General features: G+C 40.7%; 1 protein-coding gene across 1 annotated transcript in view; it reads left to right on the top strand.

The window, feature by feature from the left end:
* The window catches only part of ERLIN1 (ER lipid raft associated 1), a 37955-nt gene that overhangs the window by 4691 nt on the left and 10545 nt on the right, over positions 1-22719 (top strand). The window contains exons 3-8 of the mRNA XM_049764313.1: positions 834-880; positions 3024-3085; positions 7685-7810; positions 9755-9828; positions 14381-14439; positions 16953-17044. Coding sequence (XP_049620270.1) covers positions 834-880; positions 3024-3085; positions 7685-7810; positions 9755-9828; positions 14381-14439; positions 16953-17044 — 460 coding nt within the window. The remainder of the gene's footprint in view (positions 1-833; positions 881-3023; positions 3086-7684; positions 7811-9754; positions 9829-14380; positions 14440-16952; positions 17045-22719) is intronic.

Here is a 22719-nt window from a genome sequence, read left to right as displayed (position 1 = left end):
TAGGAAATCATTCTGGGTCAATAAAGGTATGACCAGAGAGGGTATTAAAGTACCAAATTGTTGGTTCACTAATTAGTGTTAGTGGTAAGAAATGAAATACTTGAGAATTTTCTAGGACTTGATCTAAAATAGTGGTCATAGGTTTAGAGGAAATGTGTTTGTTTCATTCAAGGAATTATAGACTATTTGTGTGCATATTATAGTTATCTGCCTTTAGTGCGGGGGTCTCAAACTCACGGCCCATGGGCCGTTTGTGCCCTCAGTACAACATTTTGTGGCCCTGTCCTAGAGGAATCTTTTTTTTGTTTTGTTTTGTTTTAGTTGTTTGGGTCACACCCCCAAATGTTCAAGGCTTACTACTGACTTTGCACTCAAGGATCACCCCGACTTTGCCTCCTGCGACCCCCAGGTAAATTGAGTTTGAGACCCCTGCTTTAGTGTAAATAGCAGTATTAGCAGTGGAATCAGCGTTCAGAGAATAAGTTATTAGATGTTGTGTCCTTGTGGATAAACTGGATAGTTTGCAATTCCAGGCTATTTCTGGACTAAGGACTCTGAGAAATTCAACTTTGAAACTTTCAGATTAAACATTGAAGTTTTGCTAATGCACCTTGATTCAAACTTTAACTATAAAATACTTTGCTTCAAGACTTTTGTATCTAGTAGGATAAATGGGGAAAAAGAAAGACTACTACAGCTAGTCTTTGGAGGCCCAAATTGTAATAAACCTCTCCTGAGTTTACCTGCCAGCAGTTCTCTAGAAGTTTTCCTCTGGGATCACTACTTTCGCATTATGTGTCCTGAGTATTGATGAAATATTTTTTTCTCCCCAGACAACACTGCAAACTGATGAAGTGAAAAATGTGCCTTGTGGAACAAGGTAAGCTGCTCTCTGACTTGCCAAATTCCCTATAGTTTAGATGGAATTTCTGATCATGAAACAGAAATGCATGGTAGTAAACTTGGGGCTTTCTCTTCTGACTATAATTTAAACAAAGGCCTATCTTCAGATAGGAGATTCAATCTAAAAAGTTTAAAAGGGAGAAAACTCAGCCAAAGACATACCTCAGTCATAGCTCATAGCTCAGCCATATCTCATATGTGCCCTGAGTTTGATCCCTTGCAACCAGCCCCCCAAGATTTTGTTCTGTTTGTTTGGGGATTGAGGAGGGCGTTGGGTGTCACCCAACGATGCTCAATGGTTTTTCCTGGCTCTGCCTTCTGGAATCATTCCTGGTGGTGCTTGAGGACTATATGGAATGCCAGGAATTGAACCTAGGTTAACTGCATGCAAGGCAAGCACCCTACCTGTTATGTTAACTCTCTGGCCCCAAGATTATTTCTTTGACAAGAGATACAACTCTGATGAAGTCTCTTTAAGATTACCCAAAATTTGCATAGTTGAAATTTTTAGGTAAAATTTATTTTCATTTTTATGCTGTCCAATAAAACCCACCTTTTTACACTGCTTTCAACAGGCAAGAGTTACGGGGTTTTTTAATCTGAAAAAGAAGTGTCTCATTGTAAGTTAATAGGGAGCCTTATTTGCTTAGTATCAAAATCTTTTTTTTTTTTTTTTTTTTGGTTTTTTGGGCCACACCCTGTGACGCTCAGGGGTTACTCCTGGCTATGCGCTCAGAAGTTGCTCCTGGCTTCTTGGGGGACCATATGGGACGCCGGGGGATCGAACCGCGGTCCGTCCTAGGCTAGCGCAGGCAAGGCAGGCACCTTACCTCCAGCGCCACCGCCCGGCCCCCAAAATCTTTAATGCTTATGTTGAAGTTCACACTTCCCTTAGGTCAGCATTGGCAGGCCAGAAAGTTTAGGAAACCATTTATAAGATCTGTCTTTCTGGAATTTCTGCCTTCCTTGAAGACTTGTGAGGAAATCACTTGTTCTGTATTAGAATAAATATAGATAAAAGATCAACATTTTGTACCTAAAATACTACTGTGAAAGATATGTAAGCCAATATGATAAAAAAAAATTAAAAAAACAAAAAGGTAAAAAAAAGATCAACATTTTTATTTTGAGGCAACACCTGGTGATGCTCAAGGGTTATTCCTGGCTCTTCACTCAGGAATTACTCCTCCAGGTAATCAGGGGACCAAATGGGATGCTGGGGATCAATCCCAGGTCTGCTGCTTATAAGGCAAGCATCCTACCTGCTGTAGATCATTCTGATCTCTAATTAACACTCAATGAATTATTAGATTAGAAAAACTAAAGAAAGTTTATTACTGGCCTCCTCCATACTTAGACTTCATGGAAAATCTTTTTTGTTTGTTTGTTTTATTTTGTTTGTTTGTTTTGTTGGGTCACACCCAGCAGCGCTCAGTGTCTACTCCTGAGGCTCTATGCTCAGAAATCACTCCTGGCAGGCTCAGGGAATCATATGGGATGCTGGGATTAGAACCAACATCCTTTTGCATGCAAGGCAAACACCATGCTATCTCTCTGACTCTGGAGAATCTTTTTTATCTTACTCCATGATAGAAAACTTTGGGAAAGGGCCCGGAGAGATAGCACAGCAGTGTTTGCCTTGCAAGCAGCCGATCCAGGACCAAAGGTGGTTGGTTCGAATCCCGGTGGTGTCCCATATGGTCCCCCGTGCCCACCAGGAGCTATTTCTGAGCAGACAGCCAGGAGTAACCCCTGAGCAACGCCGGCCCAAAATCCAAAAAAAAAAAAAAAAAGAAAGAAAAGAAAAGAAAACTTTGGGAATAATACTGCCTTAACTGTTGGCCTCAGATGATTCGGTCAAAGTGCTAAGGCATTCTGGTTCAACAGTTAGTCTTCTGATGAGCTTTTTGATTGCAGCAGTTACAGAAATTAACCTTTGGTATGAAAAATGTCAACCAAGTATGTGTGGGATTAATTAATGTCAGTTCTGATTGTTAATTAGCTGTGAGCTTTAGATTTTATTTAATTTATTTTGTCATGTGAGAAATGGTTAGTTATTTGGGATTAATTTGAAGTAATAGGATCGTATTTAGTTCATGCTTTACTATCTTTATTTTCAGTGGTGGGGTCATGATCTATATCGACAGAATAGAAGTGGTCAATATGTTGGCTCCTTACGCAGGTTGGTGCTCATATGTTCCATTGTTTTTATAGTTATAGTATTATGTAACTGAGTCACTGGGAATAGGAAGAATGTGTGTTATCTGTGGGTTGCTGGGGATTGAACCCAGGACCTAAAACATGCATAGCAAATGCTATATTGCTGTATTATAGCCCTAGCCCCAGGAAGGTAATTTTGAAGTTTATTGCTTCTATCATTTCTTCTTAAAAGAAAAACAAAACACTATTTACCATTTCTAAGGACTGGAGCAAGATAATACATCCCACCCTTGAAGAACTGACTTTCTGTAACTACTTTTCTTTGAATTGAATGTTTATAAAAGCAAGATAGATATTGATTATTCCTAGAATGGGAAAGTAAAGTAGCATTTTCTTCAGTGCAGAAGATAGTTTCCTAGTGATAAAGTCTACAATGAATAATTCCTTGGACCACGTTATTGTAGTATATCCCCTAAGCCCTTTTACTATTTTTTGTGATAAGTGGTAAGAAGGCACTCCTAGCAGTGCTAGCCTAGGGCTCTGGCTGGTTGTGATGGAGATGAAGTGAGTTAGTATGTATTGTCTGGGACAGTGGGGAGATGGACATGTGCAGAGACCAAATGCATGGCCTTACACGTGGCATGGCATATCATTTACCATGATAAATGGTAAATTTATTTCTAGCCTCAAGGGTTCCTTTTTAAAGCTGACTGATACTCCATTACATATCTATTTTTCTGCATACATACACATCTGTTCATTCACCCACAAAGTAGACAATTCGATTGCTTTCATGTATAGCTATTGTGAATAAGATGCTAAATGTGACTGAACATGGGTTTCTCTCTGTTTTTTGGGGGGTTTTGTTTGTTTGTTTGTTTTGGTTTTGGTTTTTGGGTCACACCTGGCAGTGCTCAGGGGTTACTCCTGGCTCTATGCTCAGAAGTCGCTCCTGGAAGGCTCAGGGGACTAAATGGGGTGCTGGGGTTCAAACCACAACCTGCATGCAAGGCAAATGCTTTACCTCTAAACTATCTCTCCGGCCCCTACATGAGTCTCTTTGAGAGCCTACTTCCAAAAGAAAGCTGTCGGTTTTTTTATTTATTATCAAAATTGAATAGTTACTATATACAGGATGCTGTGTCCAACAAGAAAAATTCAAAATCATAAAGGTTAAAGCCCTCCAGGGGTCTTTGTTTTTATTTGAAAATACAGAGTAAAATATACATTTTGGAAAGCAAGATGATGCTAAATTTCATACCACTGGTTCGGGCACAGTTAGCAAAAGAATTTCGAGCAGAAAGCACACAAGTACTTTTCAGGGAATTATTTAGATTAAGTTCTTTCGGGGGGTAGGGGTGGGGGTGGTTGTGTGTGTGTGTGTGTGTGTGTGGTTTGTGGGGTTTTTTTTTGTTTTGTTTTATTTTGGTGTGTGTGTGTGTGGTTTGTGGGGGTTTTTTTGTTTTTTATTTTTGGTTTGGTTTGGTGGTTGTTTCAGTTTTCCTGGGGATGGGGGTGGGGGTGTTGGTGTGTGTGGGGGGGTTGTGGGGGTTGTGGTTTGTGGGGGTTTTTTTTTGTTTTGATTTATTTTTGGTTTGGTTTGGTGGTTGTTTCAGTTTTCCTGGCCACGGTTCAGCAAAATGGAAGATCATATTGTGATTAGAAAAATAAAAGGATTAGAGAGATAGCACGGCAGTAGGGCATTTGCCTTGCACGCACCAGGATGGTGGTTCGAATCTGGCAACTCATATGGTCCTCTGAGCCTGCCAGGAATGATTTCTGAGCGCAGAGCCAGGAGTAACCCATAAGCACCTCTGAGTGTGACCCAAAACCAAAAAATAAAAAATAAATAAAATAAAAGGAGAGAAATTGTTTGTTCTCTAGCTAGACTATAGGAAATCTTTGGTCACCAGTTCATTTGGAAATGACTGTGCCAGTGAGTTAGTCAGTAGGTACCTGATGATGGCCTCCGATTACTTCCAGCTTTTGTGCGAAGCCCTATTGAACAAATGGTTGAGTCTAAAAGGAGAAGTATCTTGACATATTTATTTAGTTGCCCTGAAATTACAAAGTTATTTGAGATTGGGTTCCAGGCATATAGTGCTTCAATGCTGACCTCTTCGCCAATGTGCCCCCCCACCCCATTGTCTGCCACCCAACCACCTGTCTGTCTCTACAAGCAGCAGTGCTTTTCTTTTTTGGTTTTTGGGCCACACCCAGACGTGCTCAGGGGTTACTCCTGGCTGTCTGCTCAGAAATAGCTCCTGGCAGGCACGGGGGACCATATGGGACACCGGGATTCGAACCAACCACCTTAGGTCCTGGATCGGCTGCTTGCAAGGCAAACGCTGCTGTACTATCTCTCCGGGCCCAGCAGTGCTTTTCTTAACACATAAGTTCTTGCATTGTGGTTTACAGTACTGTTCTTGGTAGAGCTTCTTTTTTTTTTTTAAGCTTTATTATTGATTGATTGGTTTCTGGGTCACACCCAGTAGCACTCAGGAGCCACTCCTGGCTCTGCACTCAGAAATTGCCCCTGGCAGGCTTGGGAACCTGTGGAAGCCGGAAACCAAACCAGATCGGCCACATGCAAGGCAAATGCAAGGGGCTATCTCTCCAGCCCCTCCTGGTAGGGTTTCATATATAACATTTTGCTATCTTTCTGATCACCACCTCTCAGTTGAATGCGTCCCTCCACCAGAGTCGCTGCCCCTTGACCTCCAGCCAGCCCCTTCAAATGGCATGCTTCCTGCTGGATACCTGTTCTCAGGGTCTTTGTTTTCATTCTTTGGACATGCATTATTCCACCATTGTGTTTCTTTAGAAAGAAAGATCATATCTCTCTCCCTCTGATTAACTTCACTCAGCATGATAATGTTCCATGTCCCTTTATGCCGTAGCAAATTGCATGAGTTTATCTGTTCTTATGACTGAATAATATTCCATTGTGTATATGTATCATAGTTTCTTTATCCAGTCATCTACTCTTGGTAGATTTACTTGGATAGCTTCCAGATGTTGGCTATTGTTGATAGTGAGGGGAAGGGCCGGCGAGGTGGCGCTAGAGGTAAGGTATCTGCCTTGCAAGCGCTAGCCAAGGAAGGACTGCGGTTCAATCCCCCGGCGTCCCATTGGTCGGTCCCCCAAGCCAGGAGCAACTTATGAGCACTTAGCCAGGAGTAACCCCTGAGCATCAAACAGGTGTGACCCGAAAACAAAAACAAAAAAAAGATAGTGAGGGGAGCATGATTTAATAAGAAAATGCATATTCTGACATAGTCTTGGTTACAATGCTGAGATAATGTTTTGGTTTTCTTGTATGCGAAGTTAGATATTTTTGTTGAAAATCACATGTAGGGGCCGGGAAGATGGCGCTAGAGGTAAGGTGTCTGCCTTGCAAGTGCTAGCGTAGGACGGACCATGGTTCGATCCCTCGGCATCACATATGGTCCCCCCAAGCCAGGGGCGATTTCTGAGCACATAGCCAGGAGTAACCCCTGAGTGTCAAACGGGTGTGACCTAAAAAAAAGAAAAGAAAAAAAAGAAAATCACATGTAATGTTTGTAAATTGCCTGATCCCTTAAATATTAACTTCTTTCTAGCTTGTTGCCTTTTTATTTTTGTGTCTATATGGCTCAGGGATTACTCCAGGCTCTGCCCTCAGAAACCACTCTTGGCAGGCTCTGGGGACCATATGGGATGCCGGGGATCAAACCTGCATATGCTATGTGCAAGGCAAACTCTATGCCCTCTCTCTCTAGCTCCATCCTCTTGTCTTTTTTTGACAGCCTTTAAAAACTGCCTTGATCTCTTCCAGCTCCTCCCCTTTTTTGCTCACTGTTCCTCAGTTTATTCATCTCTTAGCTAAACTTTTGGTTTTTGGGTCACACCCAGCAGCATTCAGGGGTTACTCCTGGCTCTATGCTCAGAAATCACTCCTGGCAGGCTCAGGGGACCATATGGGATACCAGGATTCAAACCACCGACCTTCTGCATGAAAGGCAAATGCTATCTCTCCGGCCCCTTAGCTAAATTTTTGATTTACAGTTTGCCCTGTCTTTGAGCTCTATGAATCTCCAAATTGCTGCCAAAGTATAAGTCTAATATTTAAGCTGGTCTTTGAAATTGTTGTTTTTGTTTTGGGGCCACACCCAGCAGTACGAGGGCTTACTTTTTTTTCTCTATACTCAGGCCATTCTTGAGGTACTTGGGGGACTTGTACCAGTACCACAGATCAAACCTACCACTTACATGGCACTACCACTTATATGGTGGTCACCTTACCTGCAGTGCTATTTGGCCCCTATTTGAAACTTTGATTAGGTCCTTATTGCTTCCAAGAAAATCTATATAGTTTTATTAATATGGAGTTTGCAGTTTGTTCGCTAGTACTAAGCAGTGCATTGATGGTTGGAAAGTTGAGAAGAGCAACTCACCAAGGTTTTTATGAGTCATGTTTCTATTGATTCCATCTCATTCTCTCTCTCTCTTGCTCTCTCTCTCTCTCTCATATATATATTTATGTATATATAACATATAATACAATATATCTGTGTGATTGAATTAAAACATACTTGAGTTATTGTTGTATTAAACATTAATTGAATTGTACCCTCCTCAGTTTTTGATATTGTGAGGAACTACACAGCAGATTATGACAAGACCCTAATCTTCAATAAAATCCATCATGAATTGAACCAGTTTTGCAGTGCCCACACACTTCAAGAAGTTTACATTGAATTGTTTGGTAAGTTTGTTTCTATATAATTAGAAATTTGGAAATCTGTTCAATTTGTTTCTAAATGCATTTTTTTAATAAACTGGAACTGTTTTCATTAAAATGTTCTCTAAATTTTAAGGGTTGAATTAATTAAATTAGTATATGGACTCTCTTTAGAATGATAGCTGACTTTTAAAATGCATAATATAATTTGGTAATGATTGGGAAAGCTTCATTATTCTGTCTTCTGACAATTTATTAAAATTACTAACTTTATTGCAATTTTAATAGAACATGTAAGAGCTTTTTTTTTTTTAATTTGAGTGTTTTCTAGGAGGATTAACAGTATATAGTTAAACTTAGAGCTAAGATGTATCACAGCATAGGGCTAGATCCATAGTACAGTAGGTAGGGTGCTTGCTTGAACTCAGCCAACCCAGTTCATTTCTGGTATCCCATAGAGCCAGGAGTAACCCCAAGCACCCCTTAGCATCACCCAATATAACCCAAAAACAAACAAAAAAGATGTGTCACAGCTAAAGAATGCACAACAAATTCAAGCAAAGGAAAAGACACACAGTGAGTTCAGAGGACTTTAGAACAGGGCTGGGCATGTGGCCCAGCAGTAGGCCACTTGCCTTGTATTACATGCCTTGCCCTAGTTTTGTCCCCAACACTGAAAATAAAACAAAAACCCTCATAAAAATGAAAAAGTGTTCTGGATGTGTTCTGGGGGCACTCTTAGGTGGTGTTCAGCAAGCCTAGGACTGGTAGTTCAGGGAAGGACCCAGGTTGCATTGCTCTGGGTTTACTCCTGGCTCTGTACTTAGGAATCACTGCTGTTATTGCTTGGGGTACCATAGAAGATGCTGGGATCGAACCTGAGTTGGTTGTATGCAAGGCAGGTACCTTATCTGCTGTGCTATCTCTCTAGTCACTACTCATTTTTATATGCTTCAGAAATTTTCCTTTATCTTTTTCACTTTAAAACTCAACAAGATGGGCCCAGAGAAATAGCACAGTGGCATTTGCCTTGCAAGCAGCCGATCCAGGACCAAAGGTGGTTGGTTCGAATCCCGGTGTCCCATATGGGCCCCCGTGCCTGCCAGGAGCTATTTCTGAGCAGACAGCCAGGAGTAACCCCTGAGCACCGCTGGGTATGGCCCAAAAACCAAAAAAAAACCAACAAAACTCAACAAGATTTGTGGCCGGAGAGATAGCACAGCGCATTTGCCTTGCAAGCAGCCAACCCAGGACCTAAGGTTGTTGGTTTGAATCCCAGCGTCTCATATGGTCCTCCGTGCCTGCCAGGAGCTATTTCTGAGCAGATAGCCAGGAGTAACCCCTGGGCACCACCGGGTGTGGCCCAAAAACCAAAAACAACAACAACTCAAGATTTATGAAATTTGGGCAGGGTAGGGAAAGGTTTGGGACCAAACCAGGAATTGAACCCAGGTCAGTGACATGCAAGACAAGTGCCTAACCCTTGTATTGTCTCTGGCTCAGTGAAAATAAAATGTAGCCATTTTGAAGTTTGAATAAAGATAAAAGAATTTTTAACAAGGGCTGACTAAAAAACAAATCAAGGTATTCTCTAATGAGTGTCTCCAGGAGTGATTCTGATAGAGGGGCTTACCTTACACCTTACAGATATAAGGAATCCACCCTCCCCTCCATTTTATTTTTCCTACAGATTTTAGAGGACTAGGTTTCTACATTTACTGGGTAAACTTAGACTAACTATTTGTTATCCTAATTACCATCCTAATTTCTTAAGTAAATCTTCACACTTATTATATATATTAAAATTTAATATGTTTTCCAAAAAATATGTATGTAAAGCTCTATGAAAGAATAGTTCTGTGGAAATTTTAGGTATAATGATGATTATTGGTTTTATTTTAATATTAATACATTTTAAAAACATTTTTTGTGTATCTTAAAGACTGTTGCTTTTGGCTTCATAAACAGATCAAATAGATGAAAACCTCAAGCAAGCTTTGCAGAAAGACTTAAATGTCATGGCCCCAGGCCTCACCATCCAGGTAAATAAATAAGCCAAGAAAATTTTTATGTAAATTGTGAGCGCTTTGAATGTAATGGTTCTTTGCTGAATTGTTTATTCAGCTACTATTAAATAGATTAGTATTAATAATATTAATTATAATGATCAATATTGTTAATATTATTGTAATGTTAATAGATTTATAGGATGTTTTTATAACTAATTCTAAGTCTAAATAAAGTACTCCTAGTTTTCGTGTTCTTGTGACTGTTTTCTGAAGTCTTAGCAGGGAGGAGATCTTACGAGGTAGTGGAGATTTGCCAAATATGAGACATTATTAAGATCCGCTTGTGAGTTTTAAGTCCATGTCAAAGAGTGATCTTGCCTTTTGTAAGGCTTAGAAAATAATTTCAATTGGAAAAAAAAATAAATGTCACAGAATAGTAATTAAAAAAATGAATGTGGGGGCCGGGCGGTGGCGCTAGAGGTAAGGTGCTTGCCTTGCCTGCACTGGCCTTGGACGGACCGCAGTTCGATCCCCCGGATCCCCCAGTGTCCCATATGGTACCCCAAGCCAGGAGTAACCCCTGAGTGTCACCGGGTGTAGCCCAAAAACCAAAAAAAAAAAAAAAAAAAATGAATGTGACTGAATATTGCTTTAAGAGTTTAGATATTTCCAGAGAGTTGATTGAGTTGAGGTTTTAAGAAGGTCTGATAGAATTAACAGGGCTCATGGAAACCTAGAAGAATCCATAGAATTCTATAGGAGTAAGGAAGGAATTTCCAATGGACAGATGGCCTGAGTTAAAAAAAGCAGGTAACAAATAAATTGAGTGGCAATGTTGGCAACACTGGCATTGCTCTGAGAGGCCAGTAATTTTTCACATTAGATATCTAGTAGTAGGATTTAAAGTCAACTTTAGTTGATCACTGCCAGCATTTTAAGTAAAAGGAAATGGAATAGGAATCATCATGTGGTGTGTAGTCAATGTATCATTCTGTGAAATGTAAGTTTGTTTTGTATAATTGTGTGATGGTAGGGTTTTAATTTGATATCGGTGTAAAATATGTTTTTGTTTGGGAATCACACCCAGCAGGTGCTCCTGTTGGTGCTCAGGGGACCAATATGTTCTCTAGCTCATTGAGTTATGTCTCCAACCCTATATTTTGTTTCTCGAGCCGGAGCAAAAGTTTAGCGGGTAGTTCGTTTGCCTTGCATGTGGCCAGTCAGGCTTCAGTCTCCAGTATTCTAAATCCTTCAAGAGTAAATTCAGAGTGCAGAGCCAGGAGTGACCACTGAACACCGCCAAGTGTATCCCAACACCACCACCCCACCACCCCCGGTGTAGTTCTTAATTGATCATTGCTAGAAATGACTGGAAGCTGTGGCTCTGACTCTGGGTTACCTGAGTAGTCTGACTTCTCCAGTGTCCTCACTGGAGTTCCTAGGAGACCAATTGATGGCTATGAGGACTGTTGACACTGCTAAATATAGAACTTTCTGGGCCAGAGAGATAGCACAGTGGTAGGACATTTGCCTTGCGCATAGTCCAGGGTAGACAGTGGTTCGAATCCCAGCATCCTATATGGTTCCCCATGCCTGCCAGGAGCAATTTCTGAGTGCAGAGCCAAAAGTAACCCCTGAGTACCACTGGGTGTGACCAAAAAAAAAATTAGAACTTTCTTTGGTGTCATATTTGGTGCCAAATAAGTAAATGACCTTTTCGATGCAAAAATCTCTTGTCCTTTACATTGGTGGTTGAAGCAACAGTCCGTCCATGCTCCCTGCACCCAGCAATCTCTCAATTTTAAATGAGTGTAAATATCATAGCTTCTTCCTAGATACTTAGTAGATGCACTTTATTAAGCTTAGCAGCTGCCTAGAATGCTTTTGCCTGTTACCTCTTCTGTGGGTGTAATATAACCACTTCTCTTATTGCCAGTATTTCGTTATTGATGAATAATAGTTTGGTGAACATATTTAAGAATTCTTTTTATTGTTATTGAAACCACTGTGAATTACAAGTCTTTTTATTATTATTTTCGGGGCAGCACACCTGGCAGTGTTTTTATTTCAGGGCTTACTCCTCGCTCTGTGCTCAGGGATTGTTCCTGGTGGGCTCAGGGAACCATATGGGATGCCAGGGATTGAACATGTGCAAGGCAAATGCCATGTCTGCTCTATTCTCTGGACCTGATTTAAAAGGTGTTTTGGGGGAGATGTACACGGGGTTTATTCCTGGCTCTGCATTCAGGAATCACTCCTGATTGTGGGACCAATAAGGTTTGCCAGCCATCAGGAAGTCAAACCTGGGTCAGCTGTGTTCAAGACAAGCGTCCTATGCATTATACTATCATTGCCCCCACATGTGTTTTTTTAAATATACCATGGTTTACATACTGTTGAAGGTAGGCTTTCATGCAGAACATAGCCAGCACCACTTTCTCCACAGTGTCATGAGAGAGAGAAGAGTGTCACACATGCCACTTGCAGACATTTTAGGTTGGTGAAATGAGCTCATTCTCCAGCACTGATGCTGTCCTCTGAAAACTGCAGATTGTAACCCTGGTGGACCTCAAACTTCACCAGGAATTGCCTGGGGGATTTATATTTTTAATTTTTAATTTTAATTTTTAATTTTGAAGCTAGCAGTTTAAGGTTTTCATTATTTTGATTTCTTTGGTCTTGTTAGAAAAGTTTCTTAAGATAATTGGAATGCATTTTTAGAACATCAGGTCTCATTTTCAATCTTCCGGATTTTTAACACAGTACCATATGGTTATAATAATTCAGATTTTCATTCAGTTTTAAAATCTGATAAGATTACTCATCTTTTTAAAAAAAATAATGACCTTTGACATTTCTGCCAGCTTGTTTTATCAGATGAGTTTTTAACTTTTGATATTTTTATTCTGTATTAAGTAAGTTGGCCTGACGCAGTTTATGACTTATTTCTGACTTGAAGAAAACACCCTTTCTAAATAAAATTAATTCTCTTGGATTCTGAGGTGTCTTTTTGCCTGTAGTTTCTGGGGATTGAACCATGTGTGTCTAGACCTCAAACATGCAATGCAAGTGCTTGAATTTAATGAGTTTTAATGCTGTGCATTCAGAAATTACTACACACACATAGTCCTTCCCTCTGTAGCATATTAAAATATGAGCAGTGGCACAAGTCTTAAAGCGTCGGCCTTGCACGCGCTAGCCTAGGACGGACCGAGGTTCAATCCCCCGCATCCCATATGGTCCCCCAAGCCAGGAGCTATTTCTGAGCACATAGCCAGGAGTAACCCCCTGAGTGTCACCAAGTATGGCCGAAAAACAAAAATATATTGACAGTCATTTGTTCTAGTCATCTCATAGTGAAATCTGGCCCCTCTATAGGATCACCAGAGGTCTTATGCATACCTGTTTGTGAAACTTGTCCCAGGGCTCGATTACTCATTTGTGATGCCAGGGGTCAGACAGCACAGCCACTGTGACCACCCTCTGTGTCCATAAGTGGCATAGGGGGTTAAGCTTGCAGCCTTACGTTTGCAGGGCACAAGTACTTTGCTACTGAATTTTGCTATAGAGAACAATAATTTCAGGTTCTGAAACCTTGTCTCTTAAGTGTCTTCATGAGTGGGCTTATCTTTAGCCTGTAATGGAATTATTTTTCACCACAGTTCCCAAATTCTTACTTTATTTTACTCTAATCTTCCTTTTTTAAGTTATGGAAGTTCTTAAAATATGTATAGATATTACTTCTCTATGTTTCTTATGGCTTAATTTGCACAAAAATTAAACCAGTTTTCAGAGGGAACTCACTTATTTCAGAACTGAGGTGGAGGGGGGTGGGTTGGAGGAAGATGAATGGGAGGTTTTTAAGTAGTAAAATACAAAGCTTTTTAAAAGATCAGGTCGTTGAGATATAAAGCCTTTCTTCAAAACAAATAGTACTTTCCAAGTAGATCTTCTTAATTAGGTCAGAATAGTCTAAAGTTGGGAAACAATATCTAATCCAAAGAGAAGCACATTTTGTTCTCTGATATTCTTGGGAGATAGAATGAGCTGTTCTTTCATTGATGTTTGCTCTCCTTCAGCCTAGGACTGTTTGGCTGTGACATGATAATAAAGTTCTTTACTAACTGTTCCTTTGCTCTCTACTTTGTCAAGTCATGTTGCTGTTTTTCAATGTGTTTTGTTTTGTTTTGCTTTGTTTTTGTCTTGGAATTTGTGTCCTTTTTTTCTTTTTTTTAACTGTGTCTTTGGTTTGCAAATTTGAAAAGGAAACAAAGGATGCAACTGTAGAGCTCTGTGAAAGGTCTTTGAAAGGTTCCTTTTCCCTTAAGGAGTTTATTGGATTTATTTCCTCAGAAAAGAGTGGTTTTTCCAATAGAAAGGCTTATTGTTTTTAAAGGTAATAAAAAGAGGCTTATATTTGAATTCTGGTGTGGTGGCACAAAAGATTTTGTAGTAGGGTCCTCATATATGCTAATAGGCAGTTGTCATGATTATTTCACTAGTTTTGTTTGCACTCTTCTGTAGAAGATTTGGTTAGAATTTTATTTTTCAAATGTACTTTGGCTTTTTCATTTTTATTTTTTAGGCTGTGCGTGTTACAAAACCCAAAATCCCAGAAGCCATAAGAAGAAATTTTGAGTTAATGTGAGTAATATGCATGGATCTCAATATTTTTATTTAGGGTTGTATATATTAAAATTCCAGTCTAAAGGAAACATATGAGACATTACCCTCCGGGCTGGGTGTATGTTTTTCCCTTCATATTTTTATTCTAAGTCATATTCTTGTTTCTTAATTGCCACCAGGTCCTATTGGTTCTCTGCTTATGTGTGAACATGTCAGGAGGTTTCAGTGACTAAGGTAGTGCTCTGCTGTAGAATGCTTGGTCGGAAGCCTTCATGTGCCCCTCTTTAGATGTGATGATCCTAGCTATGAAGGTTGAAAGACAGTACCTATATTTTGTTACTGTGTTGTAATGGTAAATATTAGATACCTTGTTGATAATAAAGTTTCTTTTTCTACTGTCTACTGTATGTGATCGTGTATTTAAATTAGACCTGAATCTTAATCGTTTGCCTTTTGCCTGAGTTGACTCCTGGTGGTCTCCTCATTTATGTGCCCAGGGCTTACTCACGTGATTGAAATTGGTTTCTAAGAGTGTTAGAGGCTAAAGGAATACCTATTGTGATTAAAATGGCAATATTATTTGAATATATGGAGTACTGAAAAGAAAATACTTTAGGAAATTTGGTATGTTAAGAGGGAATGAGAAATGCCAGAAAATTAACTGTAAAAATCAAGAATACAACAAATAATAAAATAAAGGGGATTTAAGAAGGAATCATAGTACTTCCTTATGGAGAAATATACTTTAGAATCCTTTTAATTTCTGGTCTGGGTCTTCTGTTATGCAAAATTTTCTTTCTTTGTTGCTGGATAAAGCCTTTTTTTTCTTTGTTTTTTTTTTGTTTTTGTTTTTTTTTAGGCCACACCCGGCGGTGCTCAGGGGTTACTCCTGGCTATCTGCTCAGAAATAGCTCCTGGCAGGCACGGGGGACCATATGGGACACCGGGATTCGAACCAACCACCTTTGGTCCTGAATTGGCTGCTTGCAAGGCAAGCACCACTATGCTATCTCTCCGGGCCCCGCCTTTTTTTTTCTTAAGTGTGGAGTTCTGCCACACCAGGGATCCTTCTGGCTCAGAAAAACTTGCAGCTTTTCCTGGGTGAGGGTGTGTCAAATTAGGGATCTAACTTGGCTTGTCCTCATGCTAAGCAGGTACTGAATGTCTTTACTTTCACCAGTCCCTAGAAGGAACTCTTTTGTTTGTTTGTTTGTTTGGGGACCACATCTGAGGGCACTCTGGTTACTTTTGGCTCTGAGCTCCTAGCAGGCTTTGGGGATTATGGATACTGCCTGGCAGAAAGGAGATAGCTTTTGGGGCAGGGAAGGGATATTAAAAATTAACTTTGGAAATAATTCTGAAATTTTTCCTAATTGTATAAACTATTTGTAATTGCAAAATTAAAAGCCACCAAGGGTTTACCAAACACAAAACCTAGTACTAAAAATCATTTCTGCCATTTTTCTCCCCATATACCACTTGTCCGAGCTTAGTAATAGGATAACCACTTTTATTGTTAGAAAGATTATTAGAGGGGCTGGAGTGGTGGTATAGTGGTAGGGCATTTGTTTGCCTTGCATACAGCTGACCTAGGACTAGCGTCCCATATGGTCCCTCAAGCCAGGAGTGATTTCTGAGTACATAGCCAGGAGTAACTTCTGAGCATCACTGGAGGTGGCCCAAAAAACAAACAAACAAAAAAGCTTATTAGAAATTTCTTGGGGCCGGGCGGTGGCGCTGGAGGTAAGGTGCCTTCCTTGCCTGCGCTAGCCTAGGACGGACCGCGGTTCGATCCCCCGGCATCCCATATGGTCCCCCCAAGAAGCCAGGAGCAACTTCTGAGTGCATAGCCAGGAGTAACCCCTGAGCGTCAAAGGGTGTGGCCCAAAAACCAAAAAAAAAAAAAAAAAAAAAAGAAATTTCTTGATGAACCCCAATCCTTCTAGTTACATAGTCTGTGGGAGTGAAGCCAACTGTCCAAGGATGTCCAGCTGAGGAGGTGATAAAATCCAGCTCCAATCTGCTTCCCAGACATTTTGTCTGAGGGGTTATAATCACCAAGAGATTGGAGCCTTTTGTTAATTGGCACAGTAATACTGTATGGGTCAGCAAGAAGCCTACCTGCCAGCAAAGGGAGCATTCATATTCTGAAGATATTTTCAAATTGACGGGCTATTGGAGGAAATGGCTAACCTACTTTTCAGCTGTCTGGATTTGAAGTCTATCATAGGGTGACTGGTAAATCATTAACCTTTCTATTAAGATTTATCATAAGCAAAATAGGGTAAGAGGGGCTGGAGAAATAGTACAGCAGGTAAGGTACTTACTTGCCTTGCACACAGCCAACCCAGGTTTGATTTCTGGCATCACATATGGTCCCCTGAGCATTACTGCAGGGTGAAAGAATGGTAAGAGCTCTCTTGATTACCTTCATGGGTCAGAAAATTCTTGTTGAAAATGGTTCTTGATTCATTGTTATAATTGTTCCTCATAAGAATTATTTCTAATGTTTATAATACTTTGTCCTACAGGGAGGCTGAGAAGACAAAACTTCTTATAGCTGCCCAGAAGCAAAAGGTTGTAGAGAAGGAAGCTGAGACGGAGAGGAAAAAGGCTATTATAGGTACTTGAATTTCTCTCTGAAACAGCTCTGTATTTGACCTGTAAATTTGACCTGTTCTCTATTAGTCTCGTTGGGTATAATGCGGCTGGGGAGAAAAACATACACATGAATAAGATGGCCAAGTGTAAAGAAATCCTGGGAGCACATTGGTGTTAGCCATTCTAAAGCCTTTAAAAGCAGGTGAGAGGAGAGACCCAAGAGCTGGCTCAGTGCTTCTAGTGCTTCTGAGGTCATAAGTTCAAGCCCCAGTACACCACATGCGCCAAGGTGATCGGGACAGCCCCTCTGTTATTCATGGTGAGAAGGAACTGAAGGTGCTGAAGAGATGAGGGTAGGGTATGTGCTTTATCCCTGGCACCTGAGCACAGCCCGCTGTGTAGGCTTCACTGCACCTGCGCAGCAAGCACAGGATCATATTTCAAACCCCCATCACTAGACTGGGAATACGACTCAGCAACAGAAAATCTGTCACACATGGGCCCTGGATTTGATCCAAAACCCACTCACTGAGGCATCTCTGAAGGCATCGGTGTCCTAAAAGGTACCCATGGAAGCTGTGAGTCCCCTAAGTAATTCCCTAAACCTGTGCCCAGATGACTGATTGCCCACTTCAAAAAAAGAAAGGAAATGAGGACTGCAGAGGCGGCTCAAAGGCTGGAGCATGGGTTCGGGTTTGTTCCCTGGCACTACATGGTCCTATTAGCACTGCAGGGACAAATCAGGAAAAATCCAGAACACCACTTGGTATGTCCCCACATCCCTTCCCGTCTACCAAAAGTGAGAGGGCCAGGAAGTAGCCATAGAACACAGGTCTTGTGTCCAGTTCAAAGGACACATGCTGCCCCAAGCACCATTGGTTGTGGCCATGCTGACCCTACCGCTGTGCAGAGCCCCATCAATTTGAATTTGTTTTGTTTTTGTTTTTTTGGTCACACCGGGCAGCACTCAGGGGTTACTCCTGGCAGGCTCAGGGGACCATATGGGATGCAGGGATTTGAACCACAGGCCTTCTGCATGCAAGGCAAACGCGCTACCTCCAAAGTTGTGGCCGGAGTGATAACACAGTGTTAGGGCATTTGCCTTGCATGCAGCCTAAGACGGATAGTGGTTCCCATCCCGGTGTCCCATATTGTCGTCCCCAAAGCCACGAACGATTTCTGACACATAGCCAGGAGTAATCCCTGAGCATCACCGGGTATGGCCCAAAAACCAAAAAAACAGCAACACCACCACAAAGTTTATAAAGTTGTTCATGGTAGTACAGCTGTTTAGGGCATTCAATTCCTCCACCAGTGTGACCTTCCCTCCCGTTTCACAACTACCTCCTCATGCCTGCCCCTTTATCAGGCATGTACATAATTATTTCATATTGTCTGTTAAACAAAATAGCTAATGGAATTATCGAAAAATACAAAGGTGTTATTAAAGTCTTTGAGGGTTTACCTAAGCTATTTGTTGTTAATTATTGTTTTTGTTTCTTGAGCTTAGTTGACTTCTATGCTACTTTCCCATCTAATTTGCTGGACTGCTACTGAGCTATCTTTTGAAAAAAAAAATCATTTTAATTAAAATTTTTGAAAGTGGATGGGACCAATACTTGGCAAACTGCTGAGGGAGTAAACTTCCACCCTTTTGAGCTATTTTCCCTGTTTTATCTTAAGCCTTCTGAATTGAATAATTAAGAAAATATGAGAGCTTACATTTTTATTTTTTAACATTTTTGTTATTTCTGTTGTTTAAAATATAGATTAAGGGTCCCAGAGCACTGGTTTTTGGGTCACACCTGGCAGCGCTCAGGGGTTACTCCTGGCTCTATGCTCAGAAATCGCTCCTGGCAGGCTCAGAGGACCATATGGTATGCTGGGATTCAAACCACCGTCTTTCTGTATGCAAGGCAAACACCTTACCTCCATGCTATCTCTCCGGCCCCCAGGAGTAATTCTTGAATATAGAGCCAGGTGTAACCCCTGAGCATTGCTGGGTTCCTCATATTTCCCCAAATATGTATAAATTAAGAAACACAATTTTGCTAATTAAATGCCTCTGTAAGTCTATTTCCACTGGGAGTTAGAGAAGCACTGTGCAGTGTTCATTCTCTGCTGTCCTTTCATTCTCCAAGCAGACTTGCTGGATCATGGGATCCTCATATTTTTATTTCAAATTGATCTCCAGTGATTCTTCTCATTTACCTCCAGCAGTATTTGAGGGTCCACTCTTTTGGCTCTATTTTGAATTTTTGTTTTTGAATATTCTCAACCCTTGGAATTACCAAATTATTCAGTTTCATTTTGGACATGGTGTTGTGTAACTTCAATTTTGTATGTTTAGATTTGGGGGCCACACTGAGAGTAGGCTCAGGGCTTGCTCTTTACTCTGCTTTCAGGGACCATAGAGTGCCAGGGATTAAATCCGGGTTGGCCATGTTCAAGGCAAGTGCAGTGCGCTATCTGCAGTACTATCACTCCACACACTCCCCCTTTCTGCCCCATAATCCCATTTTTAATCTACTCAGATATCAGTAAAGTTGAATATTATTATTGTTCATTCAAATATACTGGTTTTTGGGGGAGAGGTTCTGGACATAAAACCCAGCACTCCACACATGCAAGGTGGGCACAGACCTTCTGAGTTACATCTGTGGGCCCCAGATCTCCTTTTTTATATTAATTACTTAGACATTAATTAATATTCTTTTGTGTGTGTGTGTGTGTGTGTGTGTGTGTGTGTGTGTGTGTGTGTGTGTGTGTGTGTGTGTGTGTGTGTGTGTGTGTGTGTGTGTGTGTGTGTGTGTGTGGTTTTTGGGTCACACCCAGCAGTGCTCAGGGGTTATTCCTGGCTCCAGGCTCAGAAATTGCTCCTGGCAGGTGGGGGACCATATGGGGCGCTGGGATTTGAACCGATGACCTCCTGCATGAAAGGCAAACGCCTTACCTCCATGCTATCTCTCCGGCCCCATAATTAATATTCTTAACCTATTGTTTTGACTTCCTGAAATTGCTTTATAGAAGTTGTTTATATCTTTCAGATCTGAATCCCTTTATGCATTGCAAATGTTTTCTCTCAACTTGTGGCTTAGCTTTGAACCTTATATATTTTGTGCACAAGTAGTACTAATCTTATGTCATCAGATTCATCAGCATTTTATTTCTGGTTTGTACTTGTTCTGTCTTGTTTCAGAGTATTTTTTTCCCAATCCCAAAGTAATTTATTCTAAAAGTTTTAAAGCATTACTTTTCTGATTTAGGTTTCAATCTATTTGTAATTTGTTTAGTATGAGATAGGCATTTAGGTATACTTTTTTTCAAATGACGAGTCAGTATCTTAAGACTGCTAGTTTATTGTTTTCTCCATTTCTAAAGCTATATCTTTTATATAACAAGATGGTATCTGTATATGTAATTTGTTCTGTTGCTACAGTCTTTATTTTGTTTTAAGTTTTTGGTCTACATTTGAACAGCATTACTAGAAGGTTTTTTGGAGCATGGGGCACACTCAGCGGTGCTTAGTGGCTACCCCTGGCTCTGCTGTCAGAAATTGCTCTTCACAAGCTCAGGGGACCATGTGGAATACGGGGGATCGAACCCAGTTCTGTTGCAGATCAGCCACATGCAAGGCAAACGCCCTACTGCTGTGCTGTCACTCTGGCCCCACTAGAGTTTTTATGTCAAGTTTTACTCTGGGAGAACAAGTTTTTTCCTTCTTTTCCTTAACTTTTAGTTAAGAAAACACTTCAGTGTTTCTGTAACTATTATTTTGGTTTTTTTGGTTTTGGTTTTTGGGCCACACCAGGCAGCAGCGCTTAGAGGTTTCTCTGGCACTATGCTCAGAAATCGCCCCTGGCAGGCTCGATGGACCTTATGGGATCCTGGGGATTGAACCCCAGGTCCGTTCTGGGTCATCTAAGTGCAAAGCAAGTACCTTACCACTGTGTTATCTATCACTCCAGTCCCTGATTTTTGTAACTTTTAGAAGCAGCTCCTCAAATTCTGTAAAATACATTGTTAGAGCTTTAATTACTTTGTATTGATCAGTTTGGAGAGAATTACAGCATTTATAATATTGTCTTATGTGAATTTGTTATATTTGTTTATAAAATATTTTTAAAAAGAAAATTTTCCAAAAAGTTTTTTTTTTCTCTTAAAATTTTTGCACATTTCTTTTTAATATGAAAGTTTTCCTTTTCCTTCCCTTTTAGTTGTGTATCCTGTTAAGTCTGGGGGGTGGTCTCATCCTTGGCTCTGGGGCTTGCCAAAACTCGGACACTGGTGGCTCTTGTTTTGGTGTCCAGGATCATAGTGAGCTGCTGCTGATCTCACTCCCTGTGGTGGTGCCAGGAATAAGGCTCACAGCCCTCTGCGTATTAGGCAGCTGCTTCGCCACTGAGCCAACACCCAAAGGCCCTTTTGCTTTCTTTTGGGAGGAGGTGCTTCTGGAAGCCTGCACCATCAGTTCTCAGCCAAGTGGGCCAGTGGTTCAGTGAAAGGGCTTGAAAATATGCTGCTTTTCACATTAGGCCTTATCAGGGACTCTGTGGCTGTACCTGACAGTGCTCAGGGACCATGTGGTGCTGGGAATCAAAGCTGGGTTGGATAGGCAGGCCAGCACCCTAACTGCTGTGCCACCCCTACAGTACCTTGGTTCTTCATTAGGAATTTTTTCATATACATTCCTCAAGATTTTTATTTTTTTTTACTATTATGAATGGACTCTTTCTTGCTGTTGTAAATAGGCACATTTTCTTACTGAAATCTATTTATTGAGATGTTGAAAATTTTGTTTAGTTATTTTATTCAAAATTCTATTTATAAGTCTCTTACTCAGATCAGTAAATTTTTTTTTCTTTATAGTAGCACATCTTTTCTTACTATGTTAGACTAAGATTTCAGTGCAATATTGAAAAAATATGATTGGAGGCATTCTTCCTTATTCCTTTACATTAAATAGACCCACTGAAATTTGATGAAACTTATTCAGTTAGTACATCTGTTTCTTGCTTGCTGAGGGTTTTTGTTACAATTAAATGTTACATTTTTTAATATTTTTCCGCTATTATTGAATTGACTACATGACTTTTTAAAGCTTTTAGATGAATTGTTGTTGTTGGTTTGTGGGCCACACCCAACAGTGCTTAGGGCTTACTCCTGGCTCTGTGCTTGGGAATCACTCCTGTGGGCTCAGGGAACAAAAGAGGCTGCTGAGGATCAAATCTGGGTACAAGGCCAGCACCCTACTCCTATTACTATCACAGTGGTGCCTAAATACTTAGATTTTTTTTTTTTTTTTTTTTTTTTTGGTTTTTGGGTCATGCCCAGCAGCGCTCAGGGGCTAGGGCTACTCCTGGCTCTATGCTCAGAGATCGCCCCTGGCAGGCACAGGTAACCATATGGGATGTCGGGATTTGAACCACCGCCCTTCTGCATGAAAGGCAAAGAAACGCCTTACCTCCATGCTATCTCTCTGGCCTCATTTGCAGATTTTTTTAATGCTATCTTATTTAATGTTCCTCGTTGGCATGCGGGAAGGTCCGCAATTAATAAATTTATAAAGAGTTTTAGGTATTAAAATCTTGTTATTACAGTTTAATTGGCACTTTGAGGAAATTCTTTGTTTTTGTGCGGCAGTTTGGGCACTCGACTCAAAAGGTTAGCCATCACTGGTCTAGTGGAATTAAACTT

The sequence above is a fragment of the Suncus etruscus genome, chromosome 17 (genome assembly GCF_024139225.1).
Source record: "Suncus etruscus isolate mSunEtr1 chromosome 17, mSunEtr1.pri.cur, whole genome shotgun sequence".
Lineage (NCBI taxonomy): Eukaryota > Metazoa > Chordata > Mammalia > Eulipotyphla > Soricidae > Suncus > Suncus etruscus.
This window is presented reverse-complemented; position numbering and strand designations above follow the sequence as displayed.